Source organism: Scyliorhinus canicula, chromosome 23, assembly GCF_902713615.1.
Source record: "Scyliorhinus canicula chromosome 23, sScyCan1.1, whole genome shotgun sequence".
Lineage (NCBI taxonomy): Eukaryota > Metazoa > Chordata > Chondrichthyes > Carcharhiniformes > Scyliorhinidae > Scyliorhinus > Scyliorhinus canicula.
In genome coordinates, this window is record NC_052168.1 from 23,042,403 (window position 1) to 23,062,959 (window position 20,557).

The 20,557-nt window shown below is 53.0% G+C and overlaps 1 protein-coding gene across 1 annotated transcript in view; it reads left to right on the forward strand.

Moving 5' to 3' along the window:
• Window positions 1-2,607: 2,607 nt before the first annotated feature.
• LOC119956560 (chondroadherin-like protein) overlaps window positions 2,608-20,557 on the forward strand; it is a 45,122-nt gene continuing 27,172 nt past the window's right edge. The window contains 2 exon segments of the mRNA XM_038783861.1: window positions 2,608-2,742; window positions 19,487-19,648. Coding sequence (XP_038639789.1) covers window positions 19,487-19,648 — 162 coding nt within the window. The 5' untranslated portion in view covers window positions 2,608-2,742.

Sequence of the window (20,557 nt, forward strand, 5' to 3'; positions counted from 1 at the left end):
ACTAATAGCACAGTTAGCACAGTTCTCTGTGAGTTCGACTCTCTGCTAACCTAAGTGTGGTTACTCTGTCTGACTGAACCAGTCTAGCGCTTAGCCACGTGGTGGGGGTGTGAGATTGGAACAACACCCTTGACTGACTCTCTAGATGTTCATCAATGGAAAGAGGTGCAGTGTAAGTGCCTCGTGTCTTTTATAGTCAGATCCCACCCCTGAGTGTCCTGCCTGCTTATTGGTCATGTCCTGTTCTCTGTGTCCATTAGCTGCTTGTTGGATATCATTATGTGTGTATCTGCATATCATGACAGGGGGATCTTATTGAAACTTACAGGATACTGCGAGGCCTGGATAGAGTGGGCGTGGAGAGGATGTTTCCACTTGTAGGAAACACGAGAACCCGAGACCACAGCCTCAGACTGAAGGGACGATCCTTTAAAACAGAGAAGTGGAGGAATTTCTTCAGCCAGAGGGTGGTGAATCTGTGGAACTCTTTGCCGCAGAAGGCTGTGGAGGCCAAATCACTGTGACTTTAAGACAGAGATAGATAGGCTCTTGATTAATGAGGGAATCAGGGGTTATGGGGAGAAGGCAGGAGAATGGGGATGATAAACATATCAGCCATGATTGAATGGCAGAGCAGACTCGATGGGCCGAGTGGCCTAATTCTGCTCCTATTTCTTGTGGTCTTATAGGAACTTGATGTTACATATCTGTGGATTTTTGTTATTCATTCACGGAACATGGGCGTCGCTGGCTAGATCCGTAATTGTTGCCCATCCCTAATTGCCCTTCAGAAGGTGGTGGTGAGCTGCCTTCTCGAACCGCTGTAGTCCCTGAGGTGTAGGTACACCCACTGTGCTGTTAGGGAGGGAGTTCTAGGATTTAAAAAAAAATAAATTTAGAATACCCAATTATTTTTTTCCAATGAAGGGGCAATTTAGCGTGGCCAATTCCACCTACCCTGCACATCTTTTGGGTTGTGGGGGTGAGACCCACGCAAAGACGAGGAGAATGTGCAAACTCCACACGGACAGTGACCCACTTTCTCCTCTTAATAACCTCTCCTCTTCACCATCTGTCCAAATCTCTCGTGTCTCTGATACCCCTCGTTTGATTACACTCCTGCGGCGAACCTTGGAGTGATTTACAATGTTGAAGACACTATGTAAATGCAAGGCGCCATTGTTTTCTCCATTCCAGTTTTGTGTAGCCACACACGGTCGCATAGTTTGGCCCAGGACCCTGATCTATTGAGATTGGATGGATCTAATTCCGCCTGCTTTCTCCTAAGAAGTCCCCCTCCCTCCCCAGTTTCCCGGCCAAGCCTTGAATATTAATTGAGCACCGCTTAAAAAAGAGGCAAGCTGTCAAAGTTTTTGTTCTTGAACGCACCAGGACAGGTTCGCAAGAATGCCCAATCTCAAAGAGAACAACAATTTACACTGCATGAGAAGAGGGTGTTGATTGATCGGCAAGTCGACTCCGATTGATAGAGCTGTTGCCGTGGGGAATGCACCAGGGGACAGTTAACTGCCAAGCCGTTGTTTAAATTCAAACCAGGCAAGTGGACTCTGATTGGCCGAGGCATTGTCACGGGGACTGAACCAGGGAATGGCGGTCCTCCGAGCTTGAGCTTTGTTGAAATAATGAAACTATTAATTGTCCCCCGTACCTCTGGCATCAAAGAGGGAGGACAAAAAAGAATCAGCCGGGGGCCTAATCGAATCGCTAACCTGTGATGACCTTGCCACAAAGAGCGCGTGGGGTAATGAGGAGAGAGCTGTGTTGATCCTGCCAGTGATGAACTCCGAGCGGAATGGCCTGCCTAAAGACCATGAGACCATAAGGCATAGGAGCAGAATTAGGCCACTGGGCCCATCGAGTCTGCTCCGCCATTCAATCATGGCTGATATTTTCACATCCCCATTCTCCTGCCTTCTCCCCATAACCCCTGATCCCCTTAATAAGACCATAAACTGGGGTGGCCTGTCGACGACTGTTGACTTGTCACTCTGTCCCTGCAGGAACCAGCTCCAAAAGAAAACATTAGTGTTTGGATTGAGCCCCGTCAGCTCTGGGACTCAGTAAACAGAGCGGACCAACAGCCCAGGAGAAAGATCTCTTTGTTCCCTCGTTTCCAGGTTCAGTAACAGCTCCTTCTGGAAATAGAAATCCCTGGATGCTTCTGCAGGCAGTGGAAAATTCCAGGTCCTCTCTCTCAGTCACCGGGCCTCCCCCCCTCCACACACACACACACACACACATCACACTCCCACCTCCTCCCCCCTCTCTCTCAGACACCGTGCCTCTCCCCCCCTCCACACACACACACACACATCACACTGCCACCTCCCTCCCCTTCTCTCTCCGACACGAGCTCTCGCAGCGCCGGTGGGACTGGGGGCCTCTCACTGGAAGGATGTAAAGGCACCGAACCTGCCCCCTCCCTCCCCTCACTGCCACCTTCAAAGTTTCACAGCCACAGGCTGCTCGTCTGCCGGAGATTCCTCAAACAGCTTCCAGTTTCAGTCCTGAATCCATAGCGTGGGCAAAACAGTTGGCGGGGTGGTGGGGTACGGGCGGCGGGGGGGTGGGGGCGGGTGGGGGGGGCAGGTCTGCACATCTGAAACTCTCAGTACACAGGAAAGCCCCCCCTTTATCCCTCTACCCTTCCCATTCAAGTTCAAGTTTGAGGAGGTTACAAAGACAAGTCACGTTCCCAGACAGACTCCACCTTAAGGAAAGGTAAGTGATTTGTGCATAAGTAAAATAATCTTTATTGGTGTCACGAGTAGGCTGACATTAACGCTGCAATGAAGTTGCCGTGAAAAGCCCCTAGTCGCCACATTCCGGCGCCTGTTCGGGTACACCGAGGGAGAATTCAGAATGTCCAATTCACACAACAAGCACGTCTTTCGGGACTTGTGGGAGGAAACTGGAGCACCCGGAGGAAACCCACGCAGACACGGGGAGAAGGTGCAGACTCCGCACAGACAGTGACCCAAGCCGGGAATCGAACCGGGGACCCTGGAGCTGTGAGGCAGCATTGCTACCCTGCCGCCCCAGTGACTTTATTGTTATTTTCCTCGAATCCCTTTTTCTCCTCTCTCCGGGCGTCGGGCCCAGTTCCACAGGCTTTCGGTGTCTCTGGTGGTGAAGGTTGGCACGTTGCCGGGCATGGCCATAGCAAGCGGGTACACTTTGCAATCAGACGCTGGAGGCTGGGACTGATATTAACCCTTTGTAGCTGGGGTGGGCTGGCGTCCGTTTTGCCCTCCCCCTGCTGAGGGGTGTCTGCTGAAGGTCGGTCACAAACTGACAGCGAGGATCAAATTGCTGAAAGAGACACGATACTGAGTTTTAGGGAAGTTGTATTTTTCTCGAATTCTCCGCTATTTTCTCCCCCTCCATCCCGGAATTGCCCAGTCAGTCTGACGGAGCTTGAGGTTCACAATCGTTGGAATTGAAAGTCTCCATAGTTCCCAAGGACCGTAGTCGGTTCTCCCCCTTTGAGGGGGGGGGGGGGGGGGGGGGGGGGGGAGCTGACAGGTGGTGGTTTAACCCGAGGGTCACCTCGCCTCAGGTGAGGGGCCAGGTTAAGAAGGCCCATGGATGACCCCAGCCGGTACGGGAATCGAACCCGTGCTGTTGGCCCCGCTCCGTATCACAAGCCGGCCGCCCAGCCAACTGAGCTAAACCGACCCCACGAGTCAGAGGATAACGCAGCGCATTCATAATTTAGAATAACACCTTTGCTTCACTGTTGCTGGGTCAAAATCTGGTGCCTGTCTGTGTGGAGTCTGCACGTCCGCCCCGTGTGTGCGTGGGTTTCCTCCGGGTGCTCCGGTTTCCTCCCACAGTCGCAAAGACGTGCTGTTAGGTGGATTGGCCGTGCTAAATTGCCCCTTAGTGTCCAGGGATGTGCAGGTTGGGTCACAGGGCTACGGGGATAGGGTGTGTTGGGGCTGTGGAATTGGGTGGAGTGCTCTTTGGGAGGGTCAGTGCAAATGGGCGAATGGCCTCCTTCTGCACTAATGATTCTATGAAAATCCTGGAACTCCCCAACAGCACAGTGGGAGTACGTACACCACATGGACTGCAGCAGGTTCAAGAATGCGGCTCACCACCACCTTCTCGAGGGCCGGGCAGTAAATTCTGGGCCTCGCCATCAACGCCCACATCCTGAGAATGAATTTTACAATGCACAAAGGGGGCCATTCAGCCCATCGAGCTCGTATTGACTCTCTGAAAGACAGTGGACGGGATTCTGCGGGAATTGGCGGGGCGGGAAACTCCGGCGAGAAGGAGTGGCGTGAACCACTTCGGCGTCGGGCCGCCCCAAAGGTGGGAAATCCTCCGCACCTTCAGGGGCTAGGCAGAGTGGTTTGCGCCGCGTTGGCTGGCGGGGAAGGGGCTTGGTGCCACGCCAACCAGGCGCCGAAGGGCCTCCGCCGGCCAGTGCGAGTTGGCGCATGCGCGGGAGTGCCAGCGTGTGCTGGCGTCATCCCAGCGCATGCGCAGGGGGGGGGGTTCATCTCCGTGTTGGCCATCGCAGAGCACCACAGCGGCCGATGCGGAAGAATAGAGTGCCCCTACGGCACAGGCCCGTCCGCGGATTAGTGGGCCCCGATTGCGGGCCAGGCCACCGTGGGGGCACCTCCCGGGGCCAGATCTCCCCCCGGGGACCCCGGAGTCTGCCCGTGCAGCCAGGATCCGCCGGCAAATACCTGGTGTAATATAGCAGGACTGGCCGAAAACGAGCGGCCACTCGGACCCGCCATTGTTTCCATTTCAAATTCTTCTCCAAATCCCTCTTCCAGTTTATTGGTCAATCTAAAGATTCTCTTTTCCTCCCCTTTTTGGTTCTTTTGCTGATTGTCTCAAAATTGTGTCCCCTGGTTGGCAACCCCGCTCATTATTTAGTCTATCAAAGACGCTCATGACTTTGAAATCCTCTGTCCAATCTCCCCCTATTGCTCGCTGCTCCAAGGAGCAGCATGGGGCTTTCGGTAGTAAACCGACCGACATAGAACCCTCCAGACTCACTCGGTTGGGTAGCACTTGCTTGGACTCTGCTGTGCGTTCGATGCCAGGGTCGAAGACTAGGCACGATGTGCAGAGCACGTGCACTTCTACTTTTACGCCAATAATATCACGGAAGCCGAAAGGCAAACGTTGATCTTGTTGACGACGTGAGGGGCTCTGACATATGGGGCTATCTGAGACCTCCCACATCCGGATGCGCCGGACATCCATACCTTAGCCCAGCTTGTGGAACTTGTTGGCCGGCATTTTAGCGCACCTCGTGGGTTAGCCCTGCTGCCTCACAGCACCGAGGTCCCAGCTTTGATCCCAGCTCTGGGTCACTGTCCGTGTGGAGTTTGCACATTTTTTTAATAGAACATAGAACATTCAGTGCAGAAAGAGGCCATTCAGCCCATCGGGTCTGCACCAACCCACTTAAGCCCTCACTTCCACCCTATCCCCGTAACCCAATAACCCATCCAAACCTTTTTGGACACTAAGGGCAATTTAGCAATGGCCAATCCACCTAACCTGCACGTCTTTGGACTGTGGGAGGAAACTGGAGCACCCGGAGGAAACCCACGCACACACGGGGAGAACGTGCAGACTCCGCACAGACAGTGACCCAGCCGGGAATCGAACCTGGGACCCTGGAGCTGTGAAGCCACAGTGCTAACCTCTGTGCTACCGTGTCTGCGTGGGTTTCGCCCCCACAACCCAAAGATGTGCAGGGTAGGTGGATTGGCCACGCTAAATTGCCCCTTAATTGGAAAAAATGAATTGGGTACTCTAAATGTAAAAAAAAATGTTAGCGCACCTCCCTCTGTGATCGTCCAGCAATCCTGTTTTAATATGACTAACGTGCCCCGGGTGAGTCTGTGACTGATTTCATGACCAGACTGTACCAGCTGACTGAGGTTTGCCAATACGGGACCTTGCTCTCAGACACGTTACGGAATCGCCTTGTCTGTGGCATCGGTGACGCCGAGATCCAGCGAAAGCTCTGGGTGAGCCCGCTTTGACACTCCAGCAGGCGCTCCAGATTGCCATGTCCCGGGAGAGCGCGGCGTTCAGGAAATCCAGGGAATGAGGGTCAACGCCCTGGGATCTTTGCAGCTGACAGGCCCTGATCAGTGGTCACCGCACCGCCCTCCACAACCAGAACCTTTTTCTGGACACTGGCACGGCAATGTCGGCACTGGGCCAGAGCATGTTCGCCATTATTCGACGGGGTGTTCGGACATTGGCTCCTCTGGCTACATATACAGGGGAGCAATTGTAGATCATGAGGACGGTGTGGACCCTGTCCTTTATGGCCGTCAATCGTTCCAACTCCCCTTATTGTAGTTGGAGACGATGGTCCCACCCTCCTGGGGCACGATTGGCTACCCCGCCTCCGCTCGGACTGGCGCCGCACCCTACAGGGTCTGGCGGACTGGGCGAGGCGCTGGGGAAGTTCCCCAAAGTTTTCCAGCCGGTTCCTGGGTCCATCCAAGGCTGACTCTGGAGGCGACTATTCGTCGTGTCAAACGGCGACTCTCCTCGTCTGGAGCCTTGACCCACTGTGACCCGGGTAAACCCCCGATAGTCACGTGCGATGCAAAGCCATACAGGATCGGGGCCGTCCTGGCCCATTGGATGCTGGACGATAAAAGGTGAATGGCGGGCAGCACGGTGGCGCAGTGGGTTAGCACTGCTGCCTCACGGCGCCGAGGTCCCGGGTTCGATCCCGGCTCTGGGTCACTGTCCGTGTGGAGTTTGCACATTCTCCCCGTGTCTGCGTGGGTTTCGCCCCCACAACCCAAAGATGTGCAGGGTAGGTGGATTGGCCGTGCTAAATTGCCCCTTAATTGGCTAAAGTTTATTGGGTATTGTAAATTAAAATGTAAATGTCGCCGAGGGGGCACCGTGTGGATGAGAAATAGGGAGGGGGGGGGGAACAAGGATAGATCCTTGCGGGACACCAAAGGTAATGGGTTAGGAGCAGATTCTGTGACTATGTTAGATGGACAAGAATGGGAACAGGTGGCATAGAATTTTACAGCGTTACAACAGGCCATTCAGCCCATCTGGTCTGTGCCAGTATTTATGTCATACACCAGCTTTTCCCACTCCTTTTGCTCCCATCCTATCTATAAACATTTCTATTCTCTGAGTTGTGGTAATGTTATTGGACTAAATCTCTGAAAGCATGAATTAAAATCTTACCACAGTAGCTCGGGGAATTTAAATTCAATTAATTAATTCAGTTAAGACGCTGCGACAACGAATGAACGGGCATCGTGCGACAATCACCAGGCAGGAATGTTCCCTTCCAGTCGGGGAACACTTCAGCAGTCAAGGGCATTCAGCCTCTGATCTCCGGGTAAGCGTTCTCCAAGGCGGCCTTCAGGACACGCGACAACGCAGAATCGCCGAGCTGAAACTTATAGCCAGGTTCCGCACGCATGAGTGCGGCCTCAGAAATGTAGGGGCTGGTTTAGCTCACTGAGCTAAATCGCTGGCTTTTAAAGCAGACCAAGCAGGCCAGCAGCACGGTTCGATTCCCGTACCAGCCTCCCCGGACAGGCGCCAGAATGTGGCGACTAGGGGCTTTTCACAGTAACTTCATTGAAGCCTACTCGTGACAATAAGCGATTTTCATTTCACTTAATTTTCAACCGGGATCTTGGATTCATGTCGCATTACATCCACCCCCCACCATCTGGCCTGGACTTGCAAAATCCTACCAACTGTCCTGGCTTGAGACAATTCACACCTCTTTAACCTGTGATTATCCCTCTCCCTGGATCTGTAATGATTTGATTACCTGTAAATGCTCGCATTCCAAGCATTGTCCAGCGTCTCTGACTTTGTCTATATATATGTTTCTGGAACATACCTCTCCATTCACCTGAGGAAGGAGCAGTGCTCCGAAAGCTCGTGTTTGAAACAAACCTGTTGGACTTTAACCTGGTGTTGTAAGACTTCTTACAATTAATTAACGACCCTGGAATTAAAATGTGAGTCTCATTAATAATGATCAGGAGCTATTGGGATTGTTGAAAAAAAACCATTTGGTTCACTAATGTCACAAATGGGGAAGGACGCCTTCCGTCCTTACCTGGGCAGCACGGTAGCATGGTGGTTAGCATAAATGCTTCACAGCTCCAGGGTCCCAGGTTCAATTCCCGGCTGGGTCACTGTCTGTGTGGAGTCTGCACGTCCTCCCCGTGTGTGCGTGGGTTTCCTCCGGGTGCTCCGGTTTCCTCCCACAGTCCAAAGATGTGCGGGTTAGGTGGATTGGCCATGCTAAATTGCCCGTAGTGTCCTAAAATGTAAGGTTAAGGGGGGGTTGTTTGGTTACGGGTATAGGGTGGATACGTGGGTTTGAGTAGGGTGATCATTGCTCGGCACAACATCGAGGGCCGAAGGGCCTGTTCTGTGCTGTACTGTTCTATGTTCTATAACCCCCCCCCCCCCCCCCCCCCCCACCTCTCCATTGTTGATCTCCCTGTAGGACTCGTGCAGTATGAGCTTCCTACTGGGGTGGCACAGTGGTTAGCACTTCTGTCTCACGGTGCCGAGGTCCCAGGTTCGATCCCGGCTCTGGCTGTAGCCACCTAAGATGGACACTGGGCTAACAAAATGGAGAACTGCTAAGACTGCAGGGAGAAAGCAGTTTTAGCCAAGACAAGCAGTCTGCAAAGACTAATTAGCATTCTGCACGTAGCAAAACTAGTTTATGGCCAGGTGGAAGATCTCAACCAAAGGTGCAAATGGAAAAACGCTTTGCATAGTAATGAGGCAATCCAGATCTGGGCACACACAATAGCAACATTTGGTTTTGAATGTATACTTTGAGTGGACGCCCAGACGAAACGGCACCAGAAGTATCCATCACAAAAGACCCTAGAGACCGCCCCACCCATCGAGAAGAGACCCTCAGATTGGGGGATTTGTGAGGCATCGATTGGGAATTGATCCAATCGATGCATGGCAGGTAAAGCCCGCCCCGAAAAGGCACGGACATTGGGGGCCCTATAAAGATAGACCCCGCACATGGTCCTGTCTGTTTTTGTGCTCCGGCTTGGACTGCTGTTTTGACTTCGACCCAGATCTGCTGTTGTATCCTGACTCCGACTCCAGCCGTTGATCCTGTCTTCCATCACCAGCCGTTGAGCACCAGCCATCGTTCAGTAAGTCCCAAAACGACGCTCGCTACGTGAACTTATACAGTACTCGACTAGTAACGAACAGAAGGTGCAGCCCAGAAAGGAACAAAGGCCTTGTCCCCTGACCTTGCTGGTTCCCACTTAGATAAGTATTTAGTCGTTTATTAGTAGAAATAGGTATTAGTCTTTAGCGTGTGCATGCGTATTTATTATATTTGTATAATAAATATTGATCGTTGGAACTTATTAATCGGTGTATAGTTTTATTACTTTGAACCTGACCTTGAGATACTTGTGAGGTGTCTATATACGGCACCTGGCGACTCCGAGCTGAAAATACACACACAGAGCTGTAGCAGTGTTAAGCACACGGCCTTTAAACGGAGGCGTGTTAATACACTCCAATAAACGCGTAATACACTCAAGTAAAACGTGCAACATGGCTCACTGTCCGTGTGGAGTTTGCACATTCTCCCCGTGTCTGCATGGGTCTCACCCTCACATCCCAAAGATGTGCAGACTAGGTGGATTGGCCACGCTAAATCGCCCCTTAATTGGGGAAAAAAGAATTTGGGACTCTAAATGTATTTTTAAAAACGTCCTGGGCTGGGACTCGAACCGGAGCTCCTGGGTCAGAGACAGCATGCTAACCCGCTGAGCCACGAGAGTTCCAGCTATAAAGTAGCCATTGATAAATTAAATTGGGAATTCAGGTGAAATCTGTTGGCGTAGAGTGGTAAGAATGTTGAATTTGTGGGGTGGCCTAGTGGTTAGCACAGCTACCTCACGGCGCTGAGGACCCGGGTTCGATCCCGGCCCTGGGTCACTGTCCGTGTGGAGTTTGCACATTCTCCCCGTGTCTGCGTGGGTTTGGCCACGCTAAACTGCCGCTTATTTGGAAAAATTAAAAATAAGTAGAATGTGGAATTCGCTACCACAGTTGAAGCAAATAACATTGACGCTTTTAGGGGCCAGCTGAATTCGAGATGTTCTGTTCTTGATCCATTGTTTCTCGTGAGGAGAGGGCTGTGTTTGGGGATCGGGAGAGGAGGCGGATGGGTTTAACTGGTAAATCCCAACTGGAGACCCATAGATGGAAAACTACCGAATGACACGCACAATCGAGGCGTGTCGGTGCCATGGCGATGATATCACCGCACCAGCATCTTCCGGAGAGAGGCGAAAAATTGCATTTGTCAGTCATGTTATAGAACTATATAGAATTTACAGTGCAGAAGGAGGCCATTCGGCCCATCGAGTCTGCACCGGCTCTTGGAAAGAGCACCCTACCCAAGGTCAACACCTCCACCCTATCCCCATAACCCAGTAACCCCACCCAACACTAAGGGCAATTTTGAACACTAAGGGGAATTTATCCTGGCCAATCCACCTAACCACATCTTTGCACATCCGGAGCACCCGGAGGAAACCCACGCACATACGTGGAGGATGTGCAGACTCTGCACAGACAGTGACCCAGCCGGGAATCGAACCTGGGACCCTGGAGCTGTGAAACGATTGTGCTATCCACAATGCTACCCTGCTGCCGTGTTATTCAGGGATAGTTCCCAATTCTCTTCCCACACCTCGCGATGCACTGAGGCAACTTTGTCTGTTTCGGTAGCGGGTAATTCCCGGGTAAATCGCCAGGGCCCGATGGGTTGAGGACTCCACGGCACATCAAGCACGGCTGGCCTGGAGCGTCTCCCCCTCTTACCACCAGTCCTTGGAGAGTTTGGAAGGATTTGCGGGTTGATGGTCAAATTGTTTCTCCGCGTTAAGAACCCATCTTCCTTGGCCATCAGGTCCTGGGGCGGGACCTAAACTATTTGAGGATAAAGCCATGTTTTATTTACAAGTCGTGTCAAGGGGAGGGATCAAAACCGGGCCCCGCGTTCATATTTGAATTTTATGGATTGAGAACATTTGAAGGTGATGAGCACGAGAGATGAGTTGCTTTACAAAAGTTAGGCTTTAATAAGCTAGAACTTAGCCCTGCGGTTGTCTACAATAAAATGGACGACCGCCGGGCGCTTCGACTATTTATCCCTCGGTAAGGAGGCGTGGTTAACTCAGCCTCTCGACCAATCGGAGAGCTGTCACATAACTGGTCTCAACCAATTGGTCGAGAGGCACATGACCGACCAGGGCCAATGGTAAGCCGGTGTTCTGCACCAATGGCAGACAGCTATGTAAATCATATCACCACAGAAGGGTCATTGCTAATATGGTCATAAGAAATAGGAGGAGGGTTAGGCCATTTGGCCCATCTGTTCAGCTCGATAATGGCTGAATCTATCTAATCGAGGCCTTAACCCCACTTTCCTGTCTGCTTCTTATAACCCTTGACCCCCCCCCCCCCCTTGTCGATCAAAAATCTAACGCGGCCTTGAATGTATTCAATGACCCAGTCTCTTTGGGGAAGTGAATTCCAAACATTAAAGGCCCTTTCAGAGGAGAAATTCCTCATCATCTCCATCTCAATCCCTTATCTTTCATGCACCAGGACACCCAGATCCCTCTGGAATGCAGAATTCTGCAATCTCTCTCCCCATTTAAGTAATATTCATGGGGCGATTGACCAGCCACGCTACGCCCGAAGATCAGTGCGTCGCGGCGCAGAACGTGGTCGATAGAAGCCAGGAGAACCCGCTCTTGGGATCTAACCGGCTTGCAACGCGTTAGATCTCACGAGACGTCGCAATGTGACTCCCGCCCATTGTGGGCAGGATCACATTTTGACAAATCTGCATATTAGAGTGAGACAGCTAGTCTCACTGTAATATGCAGTTTCCCAAGGCACCCAAAGCATTGGGATCTTCCCCACTTCACCTCGGAAACATTGGGCAAGCTCTGTACTCATTCAGTCCTCATCTCTACAAGGGCTGCCCTCTCTCCTGTTCCTGTATAGAACCCTTTGCCGGGTCCATCAGGAAGGATCCGGGTATGAGAGGAGTGACGGTCCCAGGTAGCGGAGGCGTGCAAGTCAAAGCCTCCCTGTACCTGGACGACGTCGCCATTTTCTGCTCGGATCCCGCGTCTGTACGCAGGCTCTTGGACACCTGCGGCCGTTTTGAACTGGCCGCGGGAGCCAAGGTAAACCGCGGCAAGAGCGAGGCCATGTTCTTTGGGAACTGGGCCGACCGGTCCTTTGTCCCCTTCACTGTCAGGTCAGATTACCTGAAGGTGCTGGGGATATGGTTCGGAGTGGCTGGGGCGTGCACCAAAAACTGGGAGGAACGCATTGCCAAAGCAAAACAGAAACTGGGCTGATGGGAGCAATGCTCCCTCTCCATTGCGGGCAAAACCCTGGTCATCAGGTGTGAGGTACTCTCGGTGTTACCGTACGTAGCGCAGGTCTGGCCCATTACCCAACCCTACGCCGCAGCAGTCACCCGGGCCATCTTCACATTCATCTGGAGATCCAAGATAGACCGGGTCAGAAGGGACACCATGTACAAATCTCTGGATAAAGGAGGGAGGAACGTACCCGATGTCTCCCTCATCCTGATGGCCACCTTTGTGTGCAGCTGCATCAAGCTGTGCGTAGCCCCCGGGTATGCAAACACCAAGGGCGCAATTCTCCCGACGTGAGTGCGGAGAATAGCGGGGTTCGTAAAATTGTACGGCCACGCTAGTCTGACGCCCTCCCGCTATTCTCCCCCCCCCCCACGCCCGACTCCCGATACGAATCGCTGCCGCCGTTTTTTTACGGCCGGCAGCGATTCTCAGCTGGCCGATGGGCCGAAGTCCCAGCCCTTTACGGCTGTTTTTACGAACGGCAAACACACCTGGTCTGGCCGTTCGTAAAAACGGCCGTAAAGTGCCGATTTTTAAAACCATGGCACCGATTGGCACGGCAGTACCACGGCCGTGCCAAGGGTGCCATGGGCCCGCGATCGGTGGGCACCGATCGCGGGCAGCGGGTCCGATACCCGCGCACTCTTTGTCCTTCCGCCGCCCCGCTGTATCACTTCGCGGGGCGGCTGAGCGGCATGACGTCATCCGCGTATGCGCGGGTTGGAGTCTTCCAATCCGCGCATGCGCGGCTGACGTCATGTGACGCGTCAGCCGGCGCAAACTCTGGCAAGCGGGCTTAACGAAATTCGTTAAGCCCGCGATGCCGGAGTTCACGGCGGCGGCATGCTTGCCCCGACCGGGGACCAGAATCGGTTCCCGGTCGGGGAGGGGGAGGCTGGCGTCAAACCCGCCCGGATTTGACGCCAGCCTTACGATTTCTCCCTGTTTGGGAGAATCGCGCCCCAAGTGTCGCTACATACTGAGGTTCTACCTGTCCCCGGTGTTACGAAGGATGGGCCTGGCCTCATTGCCGCGGAACGCTCCAAGTAGTTGGACCGTGCTGTACCACCTGTCCCTCGTGGAAAATTTTTGACGAAAAACACCTTTGACCACAAAGCAATGAAGCAGTGGCCAGCACGTAATGTCCTCGAGACCCTCAGAGAAAAGGAGACTGGAGGGCGTTGGATGGTTCCCTGAGCAGACTGTCAGAGTCATCTGGCAGAACGCCTCATCACCAGAACTTTCAAACAAGCACCAAGACCCAGCTTGGCTGGTGGTGAGAAGGGCCCTCCCCGTCAGATTCTTCATGTACACCCGAAGGCTCAGCACCGTTGCTGCCCTCGGAGTGGCTGTGGGGGAAATGAGACAGTCACACACCTCCTTGTGGAATGTGTCTTTGCAAAGCAGGTCTGGAGAGAGATGCAGTGGTATTTGTCCAGGTTCATCCCGAGCAGCTCAGTAACACAGGACTCTGTGCTCTACGGACTGTTTCCAGGGACACACACTGAGACAAACATCAACTGCTGCTGGAAGGTCATCAACTCGGTGAAAGATTCTCTTTGGCCTGCCCGAAACTTGCTGATCTTCCAGTGCAAAGAACTGTCCTCGACCGAGTGTTGCAGACTGGCACATTCCAAGGACCAGGACTACGTGCTCAGGGACGCACTCAGGCTTGGGGCAGCTGCCGCCAAGCCGCAATGGGGAAAAACCACAGTGTAAGGTCTGACCAGCAAATGTACCCCGAGGGGTGGGTAACAGTGTAAAACCCCTCGGTCCGGGCCTTCAATACTCCAATGTATAAAAGAAACATGGCAATGTAAATATTTACAATAGAATTGTAAAGTAAACAGGGAAATGTGTGGAATGTCATCCCAGTTGAATGCAAGAAAGTCAAGTGAATATGTAACTTTGATGGAAATGTACAGTCACAACAATTCATAATGTTCTGTAATGTCTATTAGAGATTTTATGAATAAAGTATATATTTTTTAAAAACTCATCTCCACAAATAAGGATCATACAGAATGGCACTTGAAATGAAATGAAAATGGCTTATTGTCACGAGTAGGCTTCAAATGAAGTTACTGTGAAAAGCCCCTAGTCGCCACATTCCGGCGCCTGTTCGGGGAGGCTGGTACGGGAATCGAACCGTGCTGCTGGCCTGCTTTAAAAGCCAGTGATTTAGCCCAGTGAGCTAAACCAGCCCCTTGTGGGGGCTTGTGGGGGTCGCCAAGGAGATCGGAAGCCCCCAGGTACATGCCCTTTGGGAAGGGTGGTACTCGATGCCACCTTGGCACCCTGGCACTGCCCAGGTGGTGCTGACAGGGACACTGCCAGGGTACCAGGTTGGCATCTTTCACGTCGTGGGGCGGGTGCGGGGAGGCCCCACTTGGGGCTTGGGAAGGGGGGGGGGTTTGGGGGACATGTCGGGGTTCTAGAGATCAGACGCCATTTTGAAACGGCGTCCCAATCCCTCGCTACACTGAGGGGGTCCCAGCGAGAGGACCCCCTCAGTACAGAGAACGGGGCCGAGTGCGGGCCCCGCTGAAGCCCCCGGGCTAACCAGAGCCGCGTTTTACAGCGTTGTGTTTCTCGGTGCTGTGACCCCCGGGAAACACGCGGCTAAACCCGCTCGCTATGGGACTTTCTTCCCATTTAGTTCCATCGCGCCCTCTGTCTTTCTACTCTCCCAGCCAAACTTAACTTCCCTTTCAGCCACTCTCCGTGTCATTTGCCGGTCCTGCGGCAAAAGGCCCCCCCCCCGGATGTGAACAGACTCTTTTGCTGCCCCCTCACGTTACCCGTGCCGTCCGCAATTACACCCACAGTGGGCAGGACTGGAAAATCTAGGCCTTTGTATTCGCCTTAGGCTTGTTTTCCTTCCCATCTTTGTATAGTCAGCAAACTGGCTGCCGTACACTCGATCCCAAACAATCGGACTGGATCCCAGGGTGACAATGGCTCAATTCAAACTATGTTAAAGTTAAATGTTAATTCATTTTTCTGAATGTTATTAAAGTTAAGTGGACACGAGCCCGGAGGCGCTGGTAACGGCGCCGTTGCCGCTCCCTCCAACGAGGTATACCACGAGCCCGGTGGTGGCGGCTACCCTCAAAATTTGGGGGCAATGGAGACGGCATAGGGGAGAGGTGGGGGTCTCGATGGAGGCCCCGATACGGGGGAACCATCGGTTTGTCCCAGGGTGCATTGATGGCGGATTTCTGGGCTGGCACAGGGCAGGGGTTAGGAGGTTGAGGGACCTGTTTGTGGAGGGGAGGTTCGCGAGCTTGGGGGAGTTAGAGGGGAAGTTTGGGCTCCCCCCGGGGAACATGTTTAGGTAAATGCAGGTTAGGGCGTTTGCCAGGCGGCAGGTGGAGGGGTTACCCTTGCTGCCCCCACGAGGGGTGCGGGATTGGTTGCTCTCGGGGGTGTGGGTTGGAGGAGGGAGGATTTCGGACACATACCGGGTAATGCAGGAGGTAGACGAGGCCTCGGTGGAGGAGCTGAAGGGTAAAGGGGAAGAGGAGCTGGGTGAGGAGATTGAGGAGGGGACGTGGGCGGATGCCCTGGAGAGAGTGAATTCCTCCTCTTCCTGTGCGAGGCTTAGCCTCATACAGTTCAAGGTGCTGCATAGGGCCCACATGACTGGGACGAGGATGAGTTTGGGGGCGAAGACAGGTGTGCTAGGTGCTCGGGGAGCCCAGCGAACCACGCCCATATGTTTTGGGCGTGCGCAGCGCTGGGGGAGTTTTGGAAGGGGGTAGCAAGGACGGTGTCGAGGGTGGTAGGATCCAGGGTCAAGCCAGGCTGGGGGCTCGCAATGTGTGGGGTTGCAGTGGAGCCGGGAGTGCAGGAGGCGAAAGAGGCCGGCATTCTGGCCTTTGCGTCCCTAATAGCCCGGCGGAGGATCTTGCTTCAATGGAAGGATGCGAGGCCCCCAAGCGTGGAGGCCTGGATCAATGATATGGCGGGGTTCATCAAATTGGAGAAGGTGAAATTTGCCCTGAGGGGATCAGTACAGGGGTTCTTTAGGCGGTGGCAGCCTTTCCTGGACTTCCTGGCAGAACGGTAGGGAAATAGGCCGACAGCAGCAGCAACCCGGGGGGGGGGGGGGGGGGGGGGGTGAGGATTGGGGGGAGGGAGAACTGTGTACATGGGTCTGTGGGATGTGGCGGGTGTTATCTCTTTCCTTTTGGTGTTTGGGTGCTCTTTTGTTTTTTTTCCCTTTTGTTTGTAGTTGCTTTTGAAGTTGGGGGGGTATTGTTCTTGGGGCGTTACCGCGGTTGTTTTGTTAATAGAGTCAAGATGTTTATATTTTGTTAAAATTTCAATAAAAATTATTTTTAAAAAAAAACAGAGAAATGTCCGCAGGGAATCTTTTACTTCCAGTTTGGATGTTGTTTAATTGTTTTACTGGGAAGTAGCAGACTACGACAAGCCCTGACTACTGCGCTGATGTGTCAATCTCAGTTAGTTACCCAGGTCCCTGACTTCGGAGCTTGAGGCTATAAAGCTTCTCCTTCAAAGGGAAGAGTTACCCACTGCACTCCGGCTGAGAGCTTTGTGAACGTTTTCAAGTGCATCTGTTTCCTGTGACCTTTGTCTGGACAATCCCAGGGGACTTTACGGGATAGAACATAGAACATAGAACAGTACAGCACAGAACAGGCCCTTCGGCCCTCGATGTTGTGCCGAGCCATGATCACCCTACTCAGACCCACGTATCCACCCTATACCCGTAACCCAACAACCCCCCCATTAACCTTATTTTTGTAGGACACTACGGGCAATTTAGCATGGCCAATCCACCTAACCCGCACATCTTTGGACTGTGGGAGGAAACCGGAGCACCCGGAGGAAACCCACGCACACACGGGGAGGATGTGGGAGTCACTGGCTGGGCCCAGCATTTATTGCCCATCCCTAGTCGCCCTTCAGACGGTGGTGGGTGAGCTGCCTTCTCGAACCCGCTGCTGTCCCTGAGGTGTAGGTACACCCACTGTGCTGTTAGGGAGGGAGTACCAGGATTTTCCCCAGTGACAGTGAAGGAACGGCCGATATATTTCCCAGTCGGGGCGGTGAGTGACTTGGAGGGGAACCTCCAGGTGGTGGGGTTCCCAGGTATCTGCTGCCCTTGTCCTTCTAGATGGTAGAGGTCGTGGGTTTGGAAGGTGCTGCCTAGAACATAGAACATAGAACAGTACAGCACAGAACAGGCCCTTCGGCCCTCAATGTTGTGCTGAGCCATGATCACCCTACTCAAACCCACGTATCCACCCTATACCCATAACCCAACAACCCCCCCCCAAACCTTACTTTTATTAGGACACTACGGGCAATTTAGCATGGCCAATCCACCTAACCCGCACATCTTTGGTCTGTGGGAGCCTAAGGAGTCTTGGTGAGTTCCAGCCGTGCATCTTGTAGATGGTACACACGGCTGCTACGTCGGTGGTGGAGGGAGTGAATGTTTGTGGAAGGGGTGCCAATCAAGCGGGGCTGCTTTGTCCTGGATGGTGTTGAGCTTCTTGAGTGTTGTTGGGAGCTGCGCTCATCCAGGCAAGTGGAGAGTCCATCACACTCCTAACTTGTGCCTTATTGCTCGCCGTAGGATTCCTAGTCTTTGACCTGCTCTCGTAGCCACAGTATTAACATGGCTCGTCCAGTTCAGTTTCTGATCAATGATCACAGCTCCAGGGACAAAAACAGAAAATACTGGACAACCTCAGCAGGCCTGACATCATCTGTGGAGATAAAAGGGAGCTCACGTTGCCAGTTTAGGATGACTCTTTGTCAAAGTTGTCCAGACTCGAAACGTTAGCTCCCTTCTCTCTCTCTCCACAGGCGCTGTCAGACCTGCTGAGATTGTCCAGCATTTTCTGTTTTTGTTTCAGATTCCAGCGTCCGCAGTAACGTTCACAGCGCCAGGTTCCCAGGTTCGATTCCCGGCTGGGTCACTGCCTGTGCGGAGTCTGCACGTCCTCCCCGTGTGTGCGTGGGTTTCCTCCGGGTGCTCCGGTTTCCTCCCACAGTCCAAAGACGTGCAGGTTAGATGGATTGGCCGTGATAAATCGCCCTTAGTGACCAAAATGTGAGGTGGGGTTACTGGGTTAAGGGATTTGCCTGAAGGTGTGGGCTTAAGTCGGGTTATCTTTCCAAGGGTCGGTGCAGACTTGATGGACCGAATGGCCTCCTTTTGCACTGATGGGATTTAGAATTTAGAACAGTACAGCACAGAACAGGCCCTTCGGCCCTCGATGTTGTGCCGAGCAATGATCACCCTACTCAAACTCACGTATCCACCCTATACCCGTAACCCAACAACTCCCCCTTAACCTTACTTTTTAGGACACTACGGGCAATTTAGCCTGGCCAATCCACCTAACCCGCACATCTTTGGACTGTGGGAGGAAACCGGAGCACCCGGAGGAAACCCACGCACACACGGGGAGGACGTGCAGACTCCGCACAGACAGTGACCCAGCCGGGAACCGAACCTGGGACCCTGGAGCTGTGAAGCATTGATGCTAACCACTATGCTACCGTGCTGCCCACGGTTCTATGATTCTATTGTGCAGGATTCAGCAAGGTAATGCCAGCTTGTGTGGTCTGAATGTAACTTGTCCCTTGTCAGCCCCAAGCCTGGATATTGTCCAGGTCTTGCTGCATTTGGCCATGGACTGCTCATTATCTGAGGAGTCACGAATGATGCTGAACATTGTGCCGTCATCCCCAAACATCCCCACTTCTGACCTTATGATGGAAGGGAGGTCAGTGACACAGCCACTTCACCACCATTTCCCCCAATTCAATACTGATGCTGCCAACCCCAGCCACTGCTGAGGACCACCCCATCTCACCAACCCCCGCTCAACACCTCTCACGCCCCCTAAATGTGTGGGGTGGTGGGGGGAGGGGTTCATACCAATTCAGAGGCAGTAAAATGGGGCTCAGACCGGGAAAAGGTTTGGGACGCCCGGAGCTAACTGGAGTGCTTCTCTTTTTTTTAGATGCTCTCACCGTGTTCCAGTCACTGGCTCCTGGGAGCTGTGTTTACCACCCTTATGGCGGGTTCGCTGGCCTGTCCGCTTTACTGCATCTGCGACAACATTCAGCGAGTGGTGACCTGTATCAAGAAAGAGCTCACAGAGGTCCCCATCACCATACCAGAGGTTTGTGTTGGCTGAACGGTAAAAGGCGCATATCGAGGTTTCCAACTCTGCGCAATGTTCCGGCTGCCAGGTTTGGGTTTGGGTTCGCACATTCCCCCCCGTGTCTGCGTGGGTCTCGCCCCTACAACCCAGGGTAGGTGGATTGGCCACGCTAAATTAACCCTTAATTAGAAAAAATGAATTGGGTTCTCCAAATTTATAAAACAAAAAGGTTTGGGTTTGGGATCCAACTTGATAAGTCACCAATCTTCATAGCGTTCTCCCGCCCCCTCTTCACCTTGGACCTCCATCCAGTCACCAGGAGAGACAAAGGGCTCTCCACTTCTTCTTCGAGCCCAACCACCACTCTCCTCCGCCTTGTTCCCTCGTTGAATAATTTCTCCTTTAACTTGTCTCCCTTCCTCCTAATCAAAGGATAATCACATGTCCCTAGTAATGCCTGTTCTTTTGTGGGGGGAATGTAGGACACGGCACTGTGGTTAGCACTGCTGCCTCACCACGGCAGGGTCCTGGATTCGATTCCGACCCTGGGTGACCGTCTGTGTGGAGTCTGCACGTCCTCCCCGTGTCTGCGTGGGTTTCCTCCGGGTGCTCCGGTTCCCTCCCACAGTCCAAAGATGCGCGGGTTAGGTAGATTGGTCATGATCAATGTGCGGGGGATAGGGTGGGGGAGTGGGCCTAGGTAGAGTGCTCCCTCTGCTGGTACATGTGTGTCCGATTTGATGCCTCAACATCTTCATACGGTTTCCTGAGGCACTGATGGAGATTGCGTATTTTCTGGTTGGGCCTGCGTTGGCGATGCCTCTGGTTGGTGTTAGAAAGCAGCAATAATAAAGCCAAATAGACACAATTGGGGTGGATTGCTTTATCTTTCTTGAAAAGCCCAAGTAAAGGTTTATAGAATTTATA